Source organism: Sycon ciliatum, chromosome 11 (genome assembly GCF_964019385.1).
Source record: "Sycon ciliatum chromosome 11, ocSycCili1.1, whole genome shotgun sequence".
Taxonomy (NCBI): domain Eukaryota; kingdom Metazoa; phylum Porifera; class Calcarea; order Leucosolenida; family Sycettidae; genus Sycon; species Sycon ciliatum.
In genome coordinates this window covers 28800350-28821556 of record NC_088653.1, presented here as the reverse complement: position 1 = coordinate 28821556, position 21207 = coordinate 28800350, and the positions used below count along the sequence as shown (strand labels likewise).

General features: G+C 46.0%; 2 protein-coding genes across 2 annotated transcripts in view; one reads left to right on the top strand and one right to left on the bottom strand.

Annotated features, from left to right (window-relative positions):
• The window catches only part of LOC135826970 (uncharacterized), an 8877-nt gene extending 8331 nt beyond the window's left edge, over positions 1-546 (top strand). The window contains exon 6 of the mRNA XM_065339495.1: positions 309-546. Within this exon, the coding sequence (XP_065195567.1) occupies positions 309-395 (87 nt within the window). The 3' untranslated portion in view covers positions 396-546. The remainder of the gene's footprint in view (positions 1-308) is intronic.
• Positions 547-6120: 5574 nt separating this feature from the next.
• Positions 6121-20871, bottom strand: LOC135827271 (fibulin-1-like). The gene is made up of 6 exons (XM_065339801.1): positions 20802-20871; positions 18646-18891; positions 17512-17757; positions 11149-11394; positions 8638-8883; positions 6121-6134 (listed from the first exon to the last, which is right to left on the bottom strand). Exons 1-6 carry the CDS (start codon positions 20869-20871, stop codon positions 6121-6123), a joined length of 1068 nt encoding a protein of 355 aa, XP_065195873.1.
• Between the last annotated feature and the right edge of the window lie 336 nt (positions 20872-21207).

The window sequence follows — 21207 nt, the reverse complement described above, 5'->3', positions numbered from 1 at the left end:
AGACTTAGTGACCTCATGGATAATGTTCCCGCGGTAGAGATAGTGCTTACAATTTATATGTGTGTCTGTAGAGCCACTCCTCACCTCTCCAGCCAATCTCCTGGGCACTTGCTGTGGTGTTTGCGATCCAACTTTATAGCGTCGAAGCATCATGTGTGTGTGTGTGAGAGGGGGGGGGGGGGGCTGAGTGCGCGTGTGTGTGTGTGTGTGCGTGTGCATGTGTGCTTGTACGCATCCATGGCGTACATGCAAGCGCGGTGACGTACATCTGTGCTCATGTACGCCTGCACTTCTTTCTTTTCTGACAGAACTTCTGGCTAGCTAACAGTGCGGTGTGCTTGAAGGGGACGGATGATGCGAGCCAGGAAGGACGCCGCTCTGTTCGCGTTGTCTAATGTATTGTCTAATGCATTGTTATAAAAAAGAGAGGTTTTTTCACTCCAAATGTATAAATCCTATTGGGTACATCCTATTGTAGTTTAACCATTCTCTTTAGTCACGAATTCCATTGATAATTGTGACAAGAAAACGTCCTGAAATACTTTATTCGTCCCTATGGTTGTGATATGAGTACACATATTTATGGCTTTATTCACTGCAGTATTGCTTTCAGCTATTCGTTACCATTGACAACTCTCTTTGTCATCATGGACATGTGGACAACAACCCTGTTCGATACCTGGTACAACCCCCCCCCCCCTGTTACCATTGACAACCCCTTTGTACATGTATGTGTATGTGTAGGAGGAAAGCAGAACAACCCTACGGCATTGTTTCATTTTCCTTCGGTTCAACGTGCTGGCCATCCAACTCACAGACATTCTAATAGTAATTTCCTTGAACTTGCATGACATGATGACGGTGTTGCATGCCGTATTTGGAATTGTTAATTTGTCGCTCCGAGCTGAGCTTGGACCTATTTTGTTCCTCGCCTCAACACCTTTGCAGGAAGCTCAAGATCGTGGAATTCGTCCAAAGAAAGGTAAAGTTATCGATCCTTGAACAGCTACTACTTTCATAGGAAAAACGCAATTTTTGCAGGTGTTGACGTGGGGCGGCATTCAGGTAGCGTCGTGCTCAAAAGGTTAAAAAAAGATTGAAAACCTTGTCCTAAGAGTAGACAGTAGTTTCCTATGTCAGATGTTCGTTATGCATGAGCATCGTCAGCACCACCACCAGCAGCAGCAGCAGCAGCAGCATGCATGCGCATCAAAAGCAGAAATAGCCCATACAGCCCTCTGTGCAGACGCCGAGACCACCAAGGTCGGCTGAGCAGCAGGGCCCCGCCACCACTTTCCGCATTCATTCGGGAGCATACATGTAGTGGACTTGGTTAAAAAAATTAAAAAAGCCTGCACAGTAAGACCATGAACAGCAACAGCATCAACAGCAGCAGCAGCAGCATCAACAACAGCAGCAGCATCAACAGCAGCAACAGTAACAACAGCAGCAACAGCAGCAACAGTAACAACAGCAGCATCAACAGCAGCAGAGTAACAACAGCATCAACAGCAGCAGTAACAGCAGCAGCAACAGCAGCAGTAACAGCAGCAGCAACAGCAGCAGTAACAGCAGCAGCAACAGCAGCAGTAACAGCAGCAGCAACAGCAGCAGTAACAGCAGCAGCAACAGCAGCAGTAACAGCAGCAGTAACAGCAGCAGCAACAGCAGCAGTAACAGCAGCAGCAACAGCAGCAGTAACAGCAGCAGCAACAGCAGCATCAGCAGCAGCAGCATCAACAGCAGTAACAACAGCAGCAGCATCAGCAGCAGCATCAGCAGCAGCAGCAGCAGCATCAACAACAGCAGCAGCAGCAGCAGCAGTAACAACAGCAGCAGCAACAGCAGCAGCAGCATCAACAGCAGTAACAACAGCAGCATCATCATCAGCAGCAGCAGCAGCAGCAGCAGCATCAACAACAGCAGCAGCAGCAGCAGCAACAGTAACAACAGCAGCAGCAACAGCAGCAGCAGAGTAACAACAACAGCAACATCAACATCAGCATCAACAACAGCATCAACAGCAGCAGCATCATCATCAGCAGCATCAACAACAGCATCAACAGCAGCAGCAGCAGTAACAACAGCAGCAGCAGCAGCAGCAGCAGCAGCAGTAGCATCAACAGCAGCAGCAGTAACAACAACAGCAGCAGCAGCAGCAGCAACAGCATCAACAGCAGCAGCAGTAACAACAACAACAGCAGCAGCAGCAACAGCATCAACAGCAGCAACAACAGCAGCAGTAACAACAACAGCAGCAGCAGCATCAACAGCAGCAGCAGTAACAACAACAGCAGCAGCAGCAGCAACAGCATCAACAGCAGCATCAACAGCAGCAGCAACAACAACAGCAGCAGCAGCATCAACAGCAGCATCAGTAACAAAAACAGCAGCAGCAGCAGCAGTACAGCGCAAACAACCCTTCTAAGTTCTCTTGACTCAGGCTTATGCAGATTAGGCCATGGCGGCCAAATGATAATGTTCTTGAAATGCCGTGAGAACCATACAAAGGTTTATACCGGGCTATTCCTAGAACTGCGCTCCTCTCCGTCGTCAATATTAAACAAAGTCCTGTGAAAAAGTTAGATTTCAGCGTCCGTGGAGTTTGCAGCGCTGAGTCGAATGGTCTTTGTCCACGCAGGCCGATGTGGAGCCTGTGGTTCATCAGATACGCCCAATGGAACATGTGCGAATTTGAGCATGCAGTCACCCTGATCCAGGTGATGACGTCACAGCATGCAGCCCGGCCGGTAGCCACAGCAGGTATTTTCAACCGCAGTTACGATCATGTGCGTTCCCTTTTCCGTGCACTGGAATGATGTAGGATACATGCAACAGGCTACTGGCATTGTGTAAAGTGGTGGTTCACAGGAGGAAGGGGTGGACGACTCTGCTGTCGCTGCATTTCCGCCATTTCTGCTCCTTTTTTGGTGGTTTTTGCACCAGAACTCTTTAATTTCAATTTAATCTTACCGTCCAGCTCTCCCTGCACTGCGCTCTTGGCCCACATTCACAACGCCACTCCATGGCGAGGAAGTTCGTTCTTGGATAGATGTTCCATATCCTCCAAACAGCTGTTTCGCTTATTAGCAGCTCCTCAGTGGAGGTAGATAACGAATGAATAGCAGATAAAGGAATGAATATGTTTATAGGGTAAAGTGGTGCAAGTGCGCACTTTCTACATAGAAAAGTGGCATTCCCAAAGAAGTTGAAGGTAACAACAAAGTTCTAAAGGTGATAACGCAACGCACAGTGCTGCTGCTGGAACACACGCAAGAACGAACTTCCTCGCTATGGTCCTTATGGAGTGGCGTTGTGAATGTGGGCCAAGAGTTTGTTGCTAATTCTGAGTGAATTCTAAGTTAGTTGCGATCGAGCTTTTTTCTGAAAATTTGGATCCGATTTCGATTTAAGCAACTACTGTAGCATTGTCGCCGACAAGTCTCTCCGCAGTCGAGACTGGCATTCAGCCAGAGATGCCCTCTGAACCCTCCGAAAACACCCTCTCCACTTGCACCCTGGCTCCCCCTTTTTTTACTCCATCACATGATTGTATCATCTGTCCATTTTCCACCCTCTATAGAAATGTACTCCCCCTGTGCCTACAGTACTCCTCCCCACTTTTTGGTGCACTGAAGTGTCTCTGCAGCCGAGACCTCAGGTCGGCGGAGATGCTCCAGTTTCACCACCACAGTTGCGTCTGCAACCACCTCTATCATGCAGTAGTCTGTTCTTGAGGTTCGTGGTTTCTCGTAAAAAAAATTGGTTTCACACGGTTTCGAGAAGCATAAATTGCGAAAAGTTATGGCATCTTTTTTTCTTTTTTTATACGAAAGTCCACTATATTCCCGAAATATGGGCGAGAAGTGGTGACGGGGGCCATGCTGCTCTGCCGACCTCAAAGGTCTCGGCGTCTACACAGACAAAGCGCGCCATCTTTGGGAAAGGGCTACAGCTGTACATCTTGGGCATGTAGTACTTCTCTTTGTAGTCACATCGATGGTTTCTCATCTTTCTGTTCGTCATACAGTTGTGATACAGTCGACTCCACTCATAAAGAACTCGCATAGTGAATTTCGTGATATAGCGAACCATTGTCCATGTCCCTGTTTGAACCCATGCAACCTTTATAGCGAACAGTTTTCGGTTATAACGAACTCGCATATAGTGAATTTCGTTATAATATCACGAAGTTCACTATATGCGAGTTCATTATAGCGAACCATTGTCCACTGACCCTGTTTGAACCCATGCACAATTTCTGTCCCTCCAGAAACTTGCGGAGACATTTCGGAAATATCGCGGAAAAAGTTGCGAGGTAAAATGCCACAAATTGCGGGGAATATTGCGGGATTATTGTGGTAAAATTGCGGAAATTGCGGCCGATTTTGGTACTTGTACTGTAGTGGTGTACGATGTACGAGTCATGCAGCATAAATCATGCATGACAAAACAGAGCGTGTGCTGCGCTGACTGTGTTCAACCAGGGAGTCGTAAAATACCGGTATTTTACGACTCCCTGTGTTCAACTGCCTGACAGGAGCTTGCAAGACAGCTTTCCTCCATCCTCGGACAACACTCGACGCGAGCCTTATTTTGTGACTTGTCAGCCGCTGATTTGCCCAGAAACTTCTCCATTCTGGCGTCGATCTCACAAGTAAACTACTGACGAGCTTCAAGAACTAAACAACATCGAAGAAAGACTCGAATATCGCGGTTGTTTTTCGAAATATCGCGGTGCTTTTCAAGTATCAAGGACAGTTTTCTACAAGAATCGCGGATGATTTTTCAAATATCGCGGATATCACGGACTTTTGTTCAAATCGCGGAAAACAACGCGGCCGCGGAATCGCAAGTTCCTGGAGGGACAGGCAAAATTGACCCTTTATAGCGAACAGTTTTGGTTTATAACGAACCAAATCCTGTAGTAAAAGTAAAAAAAAGAAGTAAATTATCGTATCCGTTCCCGAAGGTAACTCACGACAGCCGATAACACCCGGTAAACCCTAGCGGCAGATGCAGCGCCTAGCGGTGGGGGTGAGTGGATAAGTCTCACAACCAATGGCACAAGTGCCGAGAAACCCCATTAGCTGAATCCATGTACCCCTTGTGCCTGGCCACAAGTTCCCAGTTGACTGAGGGTTGCAGCATGGCTTGAAAAACCGCTCCCAGGCAGGACTTGAACCAGGTAACTCTCGTATCTCAATCATGGTCTTTTACCAACCCACTGTGCCAAATCCTGTAGGGTCGCATGCAACCCAAGTGCATTCATACTGTCATGGACCACTTAAGTCTTTCCAGTCGTGGCTTGCTGCTGGCATGATGTGAGTGCATTTCTGTTATAACGAACTTCGGCTATAAAGAACTAATTCTCCTACACAATGGTGTTCGTTACATTAAACCAATCAACAGCTTGCAAGGCTGATGAATTGACTGCCACTAATTTTAGCCGGGTATCCGCCGCACAGCTGATTGAAGTGACTTTTTTCTGGCCAGTGAATCCCTATTTTCATTCTTCATTTTTTTCATTTTTTTCATTTTTCGCACACACACACATACACACCGTCACGCCCACACACATACGCCCCCCCCCGGCCCCCCCACACACGCACACACACACGTGCGCGCGAAGATACACACACTGCTGTCAATGTTGAAGACATCGCAGGCAGACGAATCAACGAGCACCAGCCCAGCAACTTTCAGAGAATTTTACAAACGTATGTACGACCATGAAAGTAGATACAATTTGAAAAGTTCTCCAGCGAAGCCTCTTGGAAAACCTCACAGACCTGAGCTAGACTTAACCTTGGTACTTGGTATATGCATTATTGAACCCCTGTGCCGGTAGCCTAAAGGCTTCCAGGGAGTCCCTAGACAATAGAAAATACAAAAAATAGGCATTGTATCGTATATAATGAAATCTGATCTTCGATCCACATTGTGATCACTGAGTCATAAGGTATGCTAGAAGATCACAGGTCTGCATCGGTGCAGTCAATGCTTCTAAACCAAACACTAAATGCATGCACAATAATGATGAATTGCCGGAGAGAATCTTCAATATCTGGATAGAACCTTCTCAATTCCGCCGCAGCGTCTTTGATTTCCGATGAGTATCTATTCGTTCTGGACTGATGCGACACAAATCAAACAAACAAAACAAAACATTCTTTAAGACTGACATTGGATTGGTGAGTGGTGGCTGACGCACACCGCAAGCACTTTGAACTTTCCACTCGGCAAACATTTCTCAAGTTATGCTTGTTCAATCTCAAGACATGCGCACTAGAAACTCTCTCCGCTTCTCTCCGCACGTTCACCCCGAATCAGATCAGCTTGCTCCAGTAGGCTAAAGAAAGTTGAGCTCCGAGCGCACTGCACTTTAAACTGTTAGGCATGTCGTCCTTTTGAACTCTACCACGGTCCCTTTTAACATTGTGCTGCGCGTGCGGCTTGCCGCTGCGTGCACTACTTACTACACACGGTACGGACGGCGAACGAACTGCGCGGGTTGCACCACTGCGCGCATGCGTCCACAATGTTTGCATAGTACTAAAGTGGATTGAAAAGCTGATCAGAAAATTGGACGAACAATCATCCACTGCTTTTAAAATCCACCTTTACCTTCACTTCCCTTTAATTTTTGACTGTTTAATTAATACAGCAGTAAGGGGCCATCCGTAATTACGTGTATTTACTTAGAGACGTCTAACCTGCGTTTCTGGTGGGTGGGTTCGCCTGCAAGGCGTTTCTAAAAAACACATTTCGGAGTGCATGCATACCATACCGTGCGTTTCTGTACATGGTGTTACACTGTGTGTATATGATGTTACACTGATGTAGCACTGCTACAGCTAGTACAGGCAGGCGTTGAGACACACTACAGTCTACACTGCACTGCATGCACTGCACGGGTCACAGCAGAGTGGCTAGGGCCTAGGGAGCTCCGCAGTCCGGAGACAGGGAGACTGTTCACTACAAAGGGTCAATTTTGTATAGGTTCAAACAGGGACATGGACATGGGTTCGCTAAATATCACGAAATTCGCTATAATTATGCGAGTTCGTTATAAGTGCAGTCGTCTGTACTGTATATGTGTGCATAGTATAGTGTTTATTACGAGTGGTATTATCTGCATTTTGGGGGGGGGGGGGCGTTTCTGGGGATGGGTGGGGGGGGGGGGAAGAAAGAAACGCCTCTTAGTCGTCTCTAAGTAAATACATGTATTTACGGACGGCCCTTAAATAGAACTAACTCTGCCGTCATTAACATCTCACCCATCAGCATCCGTGTTATCGAGGGGGAAACTTCTTGCGCAGATGTCGGGGAATGAAAGCCAGAAGAAGAGAGCCTATATTTGCAGCGTGTGGTGAATATTGAGAGAGGTCAGCACACGCAGCACAGAAGCCATATCATTTTTTCGACTAGGACTTTCATTCCATTACTCTTCAGGTCGAATACAATGGTGAGTAACAAGTTAGTAAGCAAGTCTTGCTTACTACCTTGTTAATCACCATTGCATTCGACCTGAAGAGTAATGGAATGAAAGGCCTAGTCGAAAAAATTATATGGCTTCTGTGTTGCGTGTGCTGATTTGCTTTCCTTCAACCAAAAATCAATTGAGAGTGGTGCATTCACACCTTTGGTCTTCAGTACCAATGGCCTCTGTGAGCGTGAAGGCCTGTCTGCACGTTTTAAAGAATTTGGTTGGCTTGATTGTCATGCATCATTCTGGCTTAAAGTTTTCATTGGTCATGAATCATTACCCAAGATCTCTTTCGTTTTGGCCAGGTGGTTCGTCACCTGCTTCCGCGTTTTCCGGGCCTCGTATTTGCGTAGGCGATAGGGGCTTTGTCATTTCTGGATGAATGCCGTCTACGGTCTTTGTAGATGCACCTTCCGGTTAATATCAACCTACATTACAAGTATGGATGGTCTGGACTTTTAGCCGGCTTTCCAAGTTGCGCTCTGGCGAAATATTGATCGGCTTTGATAGAAGTGACTGCTAATGCTTGCATGTGTTGACTTTAGATTTTCAAATCATCTTTCCGATCACATTATCATGGATTTTCAATAAAGTTCTTTGTATAAAACCGCCACCACCACCACCACCACCACCACCACCACCACCACCACCACCACCACCACCACCACCACCAGCACCACCACCACCAGCACCGCCACCACCACCGCGCATGCTCATATAACACATGCACGCGACTAGACGAGACAGTTTGGGGAATGCCATCACACAGGAAAACAACACATCATTATACAACAATGTTCCTTGCAACTCTTAGTTTTTGTGCCAACTTTTTTGGTGAAGGGGTATTTGGCCTGCCGTTGGCAATGTCTATGCCATCTTGAGGGATGCAGAACTACTTTAAAAAGAGTACAGGAACGTCAGAACTGTAGTGCATAATTAGTAGAACACTTTTGTGACATCCGTCCATTGTGTATATGTGTGTCAGCATCTGTTCAAAGATAAAATCTACCATCAACATGCGTTGACGGACGAAATGAAGACGAGCGTCAACAAATCAAACTTTCATCTTGTTACGCTCTTAGTAGGGCGCAAAGCCGGATAGGAAGACTTCTGATCGCCATGGACACCGTAGTCCGTAACCAGCTTACCTGTACAATATTTGCCATCACCATAGTAACCAGAATTACATGTGCATTGGAAGCTAGCTTCCACATTATTACAGGTGGCGTTGCCATTGCAGGTATGACTTTCACTCAGACATTCGTCAACATCCTGACAATTCCTGCCATTTCCAGTGTAACCACCATTGCACTGGCATGTATAGGAACCTTGTGTGTCTGTGCATACGGCATTGGCACTGCAGTCATGGCTACTGTCACTGCATTCATCAATATCTGCAGAAATCACAAAAATGCTTCAAAGGCTCAAGATCATCTTTACTGTATCAGACGGCCGACACCCTAGGTCCACGGTTATCAGTAAGCCTGACCTACTCCATCTCCACCTTGCCCGCAGTCGGCTGCTGGGTGTGAGGTGTGGTATTGACGTCATTTGTGTCTTCAGCGTACAGTCATAGAGTGAAGTCATTAGAAGAAAACATGTTTAGAACGTATTGGAATTTTGACGCTGTCCTTCCTGTACAGTTAAGATGCCGTTCAGACTGGTTTTGGTTTTCTTGAGGGGAAAAACCACAAGTCATGAGATTTCTCCTTGGTAACTCGTTAGAATTAACACTTCGTTATATATATATTTATCACTCTTCTATATCGACCTCCACCAATTCTCGTGATCCTTGACTGGTCCTATCAAGAGTACATAACCCCCCAGAGTGTGCAACGCCGACCCAGCTCTGCATAGGGTCTTGGTCGAGCGGAATCGGATCTTCTGGTGTCATGCGTACACTCCACACCAGCGCAAGGCCGGTCTTGAGGCAGAGCACCATTGTTTTTGATCCGAGAGTACCCGCGACTCCCCGGGTTACCCTCAGATGTGTACGGTATTATGACGCAAAGATCCGATTCCGCTCGACCAAGACCCTATGCAGAGCTGGATCAGGCGTTGCATACTCTGGGGGGTTATGTACTCTTGGTCCTATATTACCCATATCGCCGTATATCGACCGCTTGTATCGACCGCTTGTATCGACCACTTAGGCATTGTAATCTTTCGACTTTGGAGGGACTTAGAAATTTTCTCTCCACTTCGAAAAGAAAATTTGAAAGAAAGAAGACAAAGGAAGAAAACAAGCAGGATTTGAACCCACAACAGTATGAATCTCAAGCAACCCCTTATACCACCCAGCCACTGTGCTGCAGATGCTGAACCCTGTTGTTCTTACAGTCTTGTACCTAAAATAGGCAACACCCTATGTACACTATAGTACAAATGCTCTACTAAAAGGTTAAAATAGCTCCTAAAGGTTCAAATTTTGGGGTTATGTCAAAGGAATCGTGATAAATAGGATCTTGACCTCGACTTTGGTCTATATGGGAAATATAGGCCTCGTCTCGTCTCGTCTTGGTCAATATCCCATACTTATCGCCTTCTTAGTATTTGACCCCACTAATTTCCCTGATACCTAAGCGGTCAAATATATCGCGTATTTGACTGCTTAGTCAAATACACAATAATATATTTGACTACTTATATTTGACTCCTTAGAATTTCTTGGACTTAGGGCATGTTCGATTGGTAGGATTGGGATCCCGATCTACCGGATCCACTGGATTCGCACCCTTTCGATTGGTCGAATCCGGATCCGGATCCTTCGGATTTGGATCTGGTCAACCCTCCTCGGGGCGCAGGGTTGATCGGATCCAACGGATCCAAATGTGACCTTTGTGCGTATGTGGCGGGTAAAAATCATTTTTGTACACATTGTGGTACGCACACGTGGGTGGAGATAGAGCTTGTTGACTTTTTGTACGACGCACGCGATGAGTACGACGTTCCCCCTTTTGGGTGATTTGTGAGCGCCATTTTCAACATGGCAACAGTCAAGGTCCAAAATAAAGTGTTCAGTTGAATCTGAAGGATCCGAGGGATCTGAGATCTGGATCCCGATCCCGATCCTTACAAATCGAACATGCCCTTAGAAATTTTCTCTCCAACTTTGAAAAAGAAATTTTGAAGAAAGCAGAAATACACAAGAAGGGATTTGAACCCACAACATGTGAATCTCAGTCACTCTTCCTTACCACCCAGCCACTGTGCTACAGATGCTGAACCTAGTTTAAACAATGACCTTGATCCTACAATGCCGTACAGTGCGGTATAGGCTATAGTATAATACTAGAATTACAAGGATATGTCGTATATGAAGAGAAACTATTGCGTGGAGAACACGATAAATAGATTATAGACCGGTTAGGAGGTCTATAATCTATACATATGGCTTTTACACTGTGACGGTATCCATCAGCAACTACTAGCTGTCGTGGAGTGTGTCTGTGGTGAACTGTATGTACAGCAGTCCGCAAGCATCTGTTCAAAGATAAAATCTACTTTGAAGTACCATTGACATGATATTGTGTTAACGGACCAAATGAAGACGAGCGTCAACAAATCAAACTTTCATCTTGTTACGCTCTTAGTAGGGCGCAAAGCCGGATAGGGAGACTTCTGATCGCCATGGACACCGTAGTCCGTAACCAGCTTACCTGTGCAATTTTCGCCATCTCCATAGTAACCAGAATTACATGTGCATTGGAAGCTAGCTTGCACATTATCACAGGTGGCGTTGTCATGGCAGGTATGACTTTCACTCAGACATTCGTCAACATCCTGACAATTCCTGCCATTTCCAGTGTAACCACCATTGCACTGGCATGTATAGGAACCTTGCGTGTCTGTGCACACGGCATTGGCACCGCAGTCATGGCTACTGTCACTGCATTCATCAATATCTGCAGAAATCACAAAAATGCTTCAACGGCTCAAGATCATCTTTACTGTATCAGACGGCCGATACCCTAGGTCCACGGATATCAGTAAGCCAGACCTACTCCATCTCCAAGTTGCCCGCAGTCGGCTGCTGGGTGTGAGGTGTGGTAATGATGTCATTTGTGTCTTCAGCGTACAGTCATAGAGTGAATTAATTAGAAGAAAACAATTTTAGAACGTATTGGAATTTTGACGCTGTCCTTCCTGTACAGTTAAAATGACGTTCAGACTGATTTTCTTGAGGGGAAAAAGCATAACAAGTCATGAGATTTCTCCTTGGTAACTCGTTAGAATTAGCACTTCGTTATATATATTTAGCATTCCGCACACGCAGACGGCATGCAGGCAGGCATACATCATTAGCATTCCGCGCACACAGACGGCATGCAGACAGGCATACACCACACGAATAAGGCTAGGTTGTGTTGGGTAAGTACTGGTGACGAGGAACTGGTTGGTCTTTGCCGCAAGGTAGGCACGAGCCCGTGAGGCTGCGAGTGCCGCAGAAAGGCAGAAGCCCGGAGGCTGTGATTGCCGCAGGAAGGCAGAAGCCCGGAGGCTGTGATTGCCGCAATTGAAAGGCAGGACCATAAGGCCATAATGCCGCAATAGAAAGGCAGACCAGTTATGAGTGACTCGCCACCAGGTTTATTGTACTTGAAGTAGGAATGATGCAATGTAGTATTAATGGTTAGTGGTGGGATGGTGGGTCAGGAAAAGACAAAGGCAGCAGGATGCAAGTCGGGCATGAGCCAAAGCAGAGAAGACTCAAAACTGAGACTGGCAAGGAGATGTGCCACGTTGCGGACTCGGACCCGATCAAAACTGAATTAATTATTGTGATGGCGTACGCATAAATTAATGTGATGCACAGCAGGCGGTCTTGCCGGTCGCGGCAAGGCGCGCTAAACAAGTGCCGCGGCCAGAACCGTAGAGGGCGCTGTTGCGCAGCAGATACGTAGTTGCGAGATGTGCGCCTACGCTAAACTGAATTCATTACATGAATACATCAATACAGTATATATTAACTGGTTTGAGGGAAAGAAACAAACGGGAAAAGTCTGAAGAAAAAATGGACTGTCACCACCAGGACTCGAAGCAGGGACCTTCGCTTGTAGCCGGCGGTGCTCTAACCACTGAGCTATGGTGTAGTCATCATCCCAGCAGAGGCCGTTCAACATTTTCTTCAAACTTCGTAACTCACACTTCCTGTGAATCCACACAGGCGGGTGGGACGCAGCCCTCACTGTAACCCACGCACTTCCCGTACAAACTAGCAAGCGTATATACATACTACCTCCGACAAGCGAAACTTGGCGCGTTTTTTACTTCAAATTACTAGAAATAACTCACACTTTACAATCAAAACTAATGATTGACTCACCAAAATTCAACTTTGAATTGCTCAACAAGGACATTAGAGACATCTGTTCGGCTGAATCACTCTCCTCTGATTCAGAGATCGCAGTTTCGTCTGGAGAGGAATTGTTCCTGTTTTGAGACGAAAGTGCGACTAGAGCGGATTCAGTTGCAGCAAGTACCTCTGTTGTAATCGCTCTGAAAATCTCGATGTCGCTCCTGTGTGCTGTGCTCGAGCCACGGTGTCGAGGGTAGTCGTTTCCGCCGCCACTATCCAGGTCGACGTGGTAAGAACTGTACAACACCTCCACAAGCGCCTGGACTCCAACTGTTTTGCCGGGTATTCTCGCCAACTGTCCAAAATTGCCTGCAGCAATTCCTGGCGATTTTCCTTAGCCACCAGAGACGCATCGCTCTGGTGGCTATTGAAAGACGCTAGGATTGTTTGGCATGGACGTATGGACTCTGTGCTGGCGGAGTGACCAAGTGGAGAGAGAGAGAACTCCTTGGTTTTCCATTGAAACGCGAAAGCACGACAATTCTCCTTCGCAGAATGGACGTGCGCACTGTTTTGCTGGTACACGTGAGACTGGCTTGCCTCTGACTAAGTCTGAGCCATGTGCCACTCACCAGCGCAGCTCGTCGCTTGGCTTCCTGCACCCGGTTGCATGGAGCTACAAGTAGATGAAGTAGGTCGTACATCATAGCCTTGTGAAGTGATAGTTGTGGTACCAACACAAAAAAATCAAAAAAACGCGCCAAGTTTCGCTTGTCGGAGGTAGTATATAGAACAGTTTCCTCTGAGACAAAAATGCGATAATACTCATAAAAAGGACACACTTCAGGCTCATTACAAACATCTTGAAAGTTTTTGTCTTCACAAGTATACTTTCAAGCCTTCTCATCAGGTGAAATACAGGCAAGGGAAAAGGAACAGGAACAGTGGATTAAATACAGTAAGAAGGTGGTAAAACAGCGCAAAAAGAAAGAAAGAAAGAAAGAAGATAGCTAAAGTAAACAGCGAAAATTGCAATAATGACACAAAGGTGCAAATGCGAGAAAACTCAATAAGCGCGACATGTAGTGCGACAACAAGAGACAACCACTGGACATACATGTAACTAACGAGGTTTTGACGACCTACCTAACAGCCTAAGTGTGAATTTGATTTGTTTCTGCTTGCAAAGGTTGGGTTTCCTTGTGTGGATGTATACAGCTTCCAAAACATTCAGCAATCTAGCACTGCGTACACGTGACACAATCGAAAAACAATCATCCGAATACACAGCACGACAATCAGGATGCTCAAACAAATGACTAGCAATGGACGACTCATACTTATCAGAACTAACATCAGAACAATCAGCATGTGCGGTGGACACATCCGATTTCACATGGCTAGTCGAGTGGACCCTAGCCGTTGCCTCTGTCTGTGCTTTAGTCGCTGCCATCGCCGCCGTTGCCGATCTTGTCATTCTTCTGGTTGATGCGGTTGTTGTTGTTGTTTGGCTTTATTTAAAGTGGAGTTCCAAAACAGGCCTAAACCTAATGACAATGGTCCCACTGATAATAAGAGAAAAGAAAAATATATAATAATAAGCGGACAAACAGAACCAAGAAGAAGATACAGCTGTAGTTAGATAACTAATATGAGCACGGCAGCAGGGGAAAAAAAGTCACAAGCACGGCAACCGGGAAGAAAGGAGTGAGTGAGCGAGAGAGAGGAGAGAGGAGAGAGAGAGAGAGAGAGAGAGAGAGAGGGAGAGAGAGAGAGGTAGTGAAGCAGATGAGTTCATCCTAGTTGACGGTACTGCCTAACAGAAAGGCCAGGCTTAGCGATTTGAAAGTGGAGCGCTTTCTTTCGAGGCGTGCTGTGTCTGGGAGCTGGTTCCACAGGATAGCTCCAGCATGGCTAATGCGCTTAGCTGAGGATGCAGTGGGGGAGACAGGAATGATGAGTAACTTGCTGCTCCCTCCTCGTGTTCGGAGAGAGGGACTACGGGTGAAAAAAGCTTGCAAACAGAGTACTTGAAGATTTGTTCAGGCAGCGCCAAATGAATACAAGAATGTGCATGTGGGTGTATATGCTGAGGGTATGGGCATTCATGCGTTCAAGTAAGGGAGCCGTGTGAGTGCGAGGGGCTGCCCTGCACACCGAGCGAGCCGCACGTTTGAACAAACTATTTAGGCGCTTATCGTGATAAGACGATAAGAAAGGGGCATAGGCAGCAGATGCATAGTCAAATTCTGATAGTATAAAGGACCTGAAAAACTGAACACGGCAAGAAAAAAGCAAACATGCTGCACTTCGATTTAGTAGCCCAATCTTAGCGGCAATGCGGCGTGCAACATGGCTTGTCATGGTGTTCCAGCTCATGTCTGAGTCGAAATGTAGGCCAAGATACTTGGCCGTTTTCACAACAGGCAGCGTCTGCCCATTACAAATGACATGCAGCTCAAGTGCTTGAGATGGGGATGAGGGAATAGGCAATATCTGTGTCTTTCTTTCATTAAGAATTAAACCACGGCCCTTCAGCCAGGTGGCCAGGTGCTGAACAGCAGCTGAAAGGTGTGCAGAAACAGCTTCCGCAGACTCCCTGCTACATCGTATAGAGATGTCATCAGCAAACTGGATTGCTCCCACATTAAACGGCGATAGTTCTTCTGCTATGCCGCGGGCATAGACAATAAATAGCAGTGGGCCCAGTACCGACCCCTGGGGGACACCTGAGTAACTGGTGTACGGGAGACTTCTAGTCTGGCCAACCTGAACGTACTGTTCTCTATCAGAGAGGTAATCCACCAGCCAACAGAGTGCCATGTCGCTGATGCCAAGTTCGAACAGATCTTGCACAAGAGTTTGATGTTTCACTTTATCGAATGCCTTTGACATATCAACAAAGGTTCCTGTCACTGCCACGCACGTAGGTGTCTTGTCCGGTTGTTTTTCTGGTGGTCTAGTTAATTGTGAGGTGACGTTGCTTGGTGTTGATGCCGCTGCGTTGGACCATCTTGTACCAGGATGATTCTTTGCTGGACGTCCCCTCCGTGGTCGAGTGGATCGTGCGTGTTGTGGAATAAGGTGTAGCGGTGCGTGTTGTCGGATGCGTGCGTCCAGATGTTGAAGAGTCCTACCTACATATCGGCTCTCACATTGCCGACACTCGAAGTGATAAATCAACTTGGATAATTGGCCTGTAGGTAGGACGTCCTTCCTCACCGTGAACGCACGCACCGTGGAGTAGATGAAGCGAATATGAACATTATGGTAATTGGACTCCACGGCAGACTTAACCCGACGCTGAACCATACGTGATACTGACTCGCCCTTCCACGGTAAACATAGGTATACTGGATTAGTGGAAACTTCAGCATTCTTCTTTGGACTGGTCTCAGTTACATACTTCACAATAACAGACTCGGGGTATCCATTGAGACGAAAAAGCGCACGTAACTTCTCCAACTCCTGCTCCAACCTTGAAGATGAACAAAGGCGACGTGCACGATCCACCAAATTACGCAACAAATTGATCTTATACAGTGTCGCGCAAAACGAATCCCAAACAATGTACAAGCCAGTGAACGTAGGCTTGCGATAGACCGAAGTGACAACACCACCATCAATTGACTTCTCAACGAGCACATCAAGAAAAGGTAGACGATCTGACTCCTCAAATTCACACGTGAAATCCAACATACCATCAACAACCTTCCTCAGCAGATCACGAAATTGGAGGCACTGAGCCTCAGACTGAAAATACGAGAAAGAATCATCGACAAATCTCACATACAATGGGGGCATCAAACTAACCGGAATCTGACATTCGTAATAACCAACAAATATATTTGCCAAAACAGCCCCCTTTGCAAGCAGAAACAAATCAAATTCACACTTAGGCTGTTAGGTAGATCGTCAAAACCTCGTTAGTTACATGTATGTCCAGTGGTTGTCTCTTGTTGTCGCACTACATGTCGCGCTTATTGAGTTTTCTCGCATTTGCACCTTTGTGTCATTATTGCAATTTTCGCTGTTTACTTTAGCTATCTTCTTTCTTTCTTTCTTTCTTTTTGCGCTGTTTTACCACCTTCTTACTGTATTTAATCCACTGTTCCTGTTCCTTTTCCCTTGCCTGTATTTCACCTGATGAGAAGGCTTGAAAGTATACTTGTGAAGACAAAAACTTTCAAGATGTTTGTAATGAGCCTGAAGTGTGTCCTTTTTATGAGTAATATATAGAACAATAGAAGTATTTCTTGCGTCGGCAAAAAAGTGCTCAATGTCCTAAGACAGAGCGGGGTTATACACTCAGACACAAAGGATCTCCAAGTTTCTCAGTGTTGCTACTCTGAGTTTCGTGCGAAAGCACTTTGCCTGAAGAGTGCTTTTGCACGAAACTCAGAGTAGCAACACTGAGAAACTTGGAGATCCTTTGTGTCTGAGTGTATATATATATATATATGGCTTTTACACTGTGACGGTATTCATCAGCAACTACTAGCTGTCGTGGAGTGTGTCTGTGGTGAACTGTATGTACAGCAGTCCGCAAGCATCTGTTCAAAGTTAAAATCTACTTTGAGGTACCATTGACATGCGTTAACGGACCAAATGAAGACGAGCGTCAACAAATCAAACTTTCATCTTGTTACGCTCTTAGTAGGGCGCAAAGCCGGATAGGGAGACTTCTGATCGCCATGAACACCGTAGTCCGTAACCAGCTTACCTGTACAATGTTTTCCATCACCATAGTAACCAGAGTTACATGTGCATTGGAAGCTAGCTTCCACATTATTACAGGTGGCGTTGCCATGGCAGGTATGACTTTCACTCAGACATTCGTCAACATCCTGACAATTCCTGCCATTTCCAGTGTAACCACCATTGCACTGGCATGTATAGGAACCTTGCGTGTCTGTGCATGCTGCATTGGCACCGCAGTCATGGCTACTGTCACTGCATTCATCAATATCTGCAGAAATCACAAAAATGCTTCAAAGGCTCAAGATCATCTTTACTGTATCAGACGGCCGACACCCTAGGTCCACGGATATCAGTAAGCCTGACCTACTCCATCTCCACCTTGCCCGCAGTCGGCTGCTGGGTGTGAGGTGTGGTATTGACGTCATTTATGTCTTCAGCGTACAGTCATAGAGTGAAGTCATTAGAAGAAAACAATTTTAGAACGTATTGGAATTTTGACGCTGTCCTTCCTGTACAGTTAAGATGCCGTTCAGACTGGTTTTCTTGAGGGGAAAAACCGTAACAAGTCATGAGATTTCTCCTTGGTAACTCGTTAGAATTAGCACTTCGTTATATATATATATACCGTATATATTAACTGGTTTGAGGGAAAGAAACAAACGGGAAAAGTCTGAAGAAAAAATTGACTGTCACCACCAGGACTCGAACCAGGGACCTTCGTTTGTAGCCAGCGATGCTCTAACCACTGAGCTATGGTGTAGTTGTCATCCCAGCAGAGGCCATTCAACATTTTCTTCAGACTTCGTAACTCACACTTCCTGTACAGGCGGCTGGGACGCAGCCCTCACTGTAACCCACGCACTTCACGTACAAACTAGCACGCGTATATATATATGGCTTTTACACTGTGACGGTATCCATCAGCAACTACTAGCTGTCGTGGAGTGTGTCTGTGGTGAACTGTATGTACAGCAGTCCGCAAGCATCTGTTCAAAGTTAGAATCTACTTCGAGGTACCATTGACATGCGTTAACGGACCAAATGAAGACGAGCGTCAACAAATCAAACTTTCATCTTGTTACGCTCTTAGTAGGGCGCAAAGCCGGATAGGGAGACTTCTGATCGCCATGGACACCGTAGTCCGTAACCAGCTTACCTGTACAATATTTGCCATCACCATAGTAACCAGAGTTACATGTGCATTGGAAGCTAGCTTCCACATTATTACAGGTGGCGTCGCCATGGCAGGTATGACTTTCACTCAGACATTCGTCAACATCATAACAATTCCTGCCATATCCAGTGTAACCACCATTGCACTGGCATGTATAGGAACCTTGCGTGTCTGTGCATGCTGCATTGGCACTGCAGTCGTGGCTACTGTCACTGCATTCATCAATATCTGCAGAAATCACAAAAATGCTTCAAAGGCTCAAGATCATCTTTACTGTATCAGACGGCCGACACCCTAGGTCCACGGATATCAGTTAGCCTGATCTACTCCATCTCCACCTTGCCCGCAGTCGGCTGCTGGGCGTGAGGTGTGGTAATGACGTCATTTGTGTCTTCAGCGTACAGTCATAGAGTGAATTTATTAGAAGAAAACAATTTTAGAACGTATTGGAATTTTGACGCCGTCGTTCCTGTACAGTTAAAATGACGTTCAGACTGGTTTTCTTGAGGGGAAAAAGCATAACAAGTCATGAGATTTCTCCTTGGTAACTATTTAGAATTAGCACTTCGTTATATATATATAGGAGCACTCTGGCAAGGTACGTTCGGGCCTGATTGGAAATTTTTATTTCCATTGCTATCAGGTTCGGCCTCATTTTCTCTGTGCTGCGCTGATGAGTTCAAAAAGAACGAAACAGCATGCTGTCCGCAGATTGAGTATATATATATATATACAGCATTGGGTATATATATGTATAGATTATAGACCGGTTAGGAGGTCTATACGGGATATATAGACCGAGTAAAAGACCGAGGTCCCCCGAGGTCTTTTACGAGGTCTATATATCCTGTATAGACCAACTATGAGGTCTATAATCTATTTATCGTGTTCGCCACGCAATAGTTTCTCTTCATATACGACATATCCTTGTAATTCTAATTATTATACTATAGCCTATACCGCATTGTACGGCATTGCAGGATCAAGGTCATTGTTTAAACTAAGTTCAGCATCGGTAGCACAGTGGCTGGGTGGTAAGGAAGAGTGACTGAGATTCACATGGTTGTGGGTTCGAATCCCATCTTGTGTATTTCTGCTTTCTTCAAAAATTTCTTTTTCTAAGTTGGAGAGAAATTTCTAAGTCCAAGAAGTTCTAAGGAGTCAAATATATTGTGTATTTGACTAAGCAGTCAAATACGCGATATATTTGACCGCTTAGGTATCAGGGAAATTAGTGGGGTCAAATACTAAGAAGGCGATAAATATATATATATACGGTATATACTGGTTTGAGGGAAAGAAACAAACGGGAAAAGTCTGAAGAAAAAATGGACTGTCCAGCCCGCCAAGGGTGTTTACATGTGCAAGGCCGGGCTGGTCGCCAGCCCGCAGTGAGTTTATATGCGCTGAGCACACGCCAGCCCGTTGTGAGTATGCAGCAAACACACTACGACCGTAATGCGCTGCCCCGGGCTGAGACGCAGGGCTGCAAGCCATACTCAGGTTATAAACATAAAAACCTTTTTTTCTCACACAATGTATTCTTCTGCTGATTTCTTTTCGCGCTGTGACACATGTTTGGTGTGTTGTATCACCTCGTTTCTTTTTCCTGTTTTTCACATTTTTAGCTGTCCATATCAAAGTATTTTGCAAGTAGTTCCCCTTCCATTTTAATGTAAATCATGCATGTCGACAAATAAACAGTGCTCATTGCACGTCCTTCTTGTTGCTGTACAAAAAGCTTCCTAGATTTTCAAGACAATAATCGGGAATCCTCTTTATAACTTCCCTCAAGAGGTAAAAGTACCTATTTTGAAGTATGAACGCAGTGTCGATACCATAATAATACAACTCTGGCCCGGGCTGGTCTGTTTATATGTGCTTTTTCTGGCCCGCCTAGCCGGGATCCCGGGTGCATCGAGGCGGGATCCCGCCTCGCCGGGCCAGCCCGCTTGCCATGTAAACGCACCACAGGTTTTGTGTGGATTTGTGTACAACCCCGAGATCCCGTTGCAGGCGGGCTGGCCCGCCTGTCGACCAGCCCGGGCTGGAGCTGCACATATAATCACCCCCTTAGTAGCAAGGCGTGAGCTAAACGTCAGGGCATTATCAGACGCTAATGCCCGGGTACGGCGTACCCATGCCCATTAGGAATGACCCCAGGCGTACTACGTACGCTGGTGCACTGCCAAATATGCAACAAGCCATGCCTTTTACGGCAGCGACCTGGTACATAATGGGCAGTACTCCAGCGCACGTAGAACACATGGGACCATCCCTGAGGACACCACATGCACTCGCACACACCACATGCACACAAAACGAAACTACTTACGTGCACCGTCCAAAACAATTATATTTTACTAGCAATGTCGACATAGGAGAAGTAATTTATAACAACGTGACAATAGGACACAGCATGTCATCACCATGCATTACTAAATTCAAGTCAATTGAGACGAACAAGTCGACAGGTGAACATGCATCACAAAGTTACCCATCTGGAATAGATCAGATTGTATCTCGAACTCCTACAAAATATAC

Bases quoted from the DNA above. Each gene is read 5' to 3' on its own strand.
- LOC135827271 (XM_065339801.1), bottom strand. From the start codon at position 20,871: ATGGCTTGTTGCATATTTGGCAGTGCACCAGCGTACGTAGTACGCCTG. The intron at 18,892-20,801 runs GTACGCCGTACC...TGATTTCTGCAG, and splicing joins GTCATTCCTAATGGGCATGG to ATATTGATGAATGCAGTGAC. The intron at 11,395-17,511 runs GTAAGCTGGTTA...TGATTTCTGCAG, and splicing joins TGATGGAAAACATTGTACAG to ATATTGATGAATGCAGTGAC.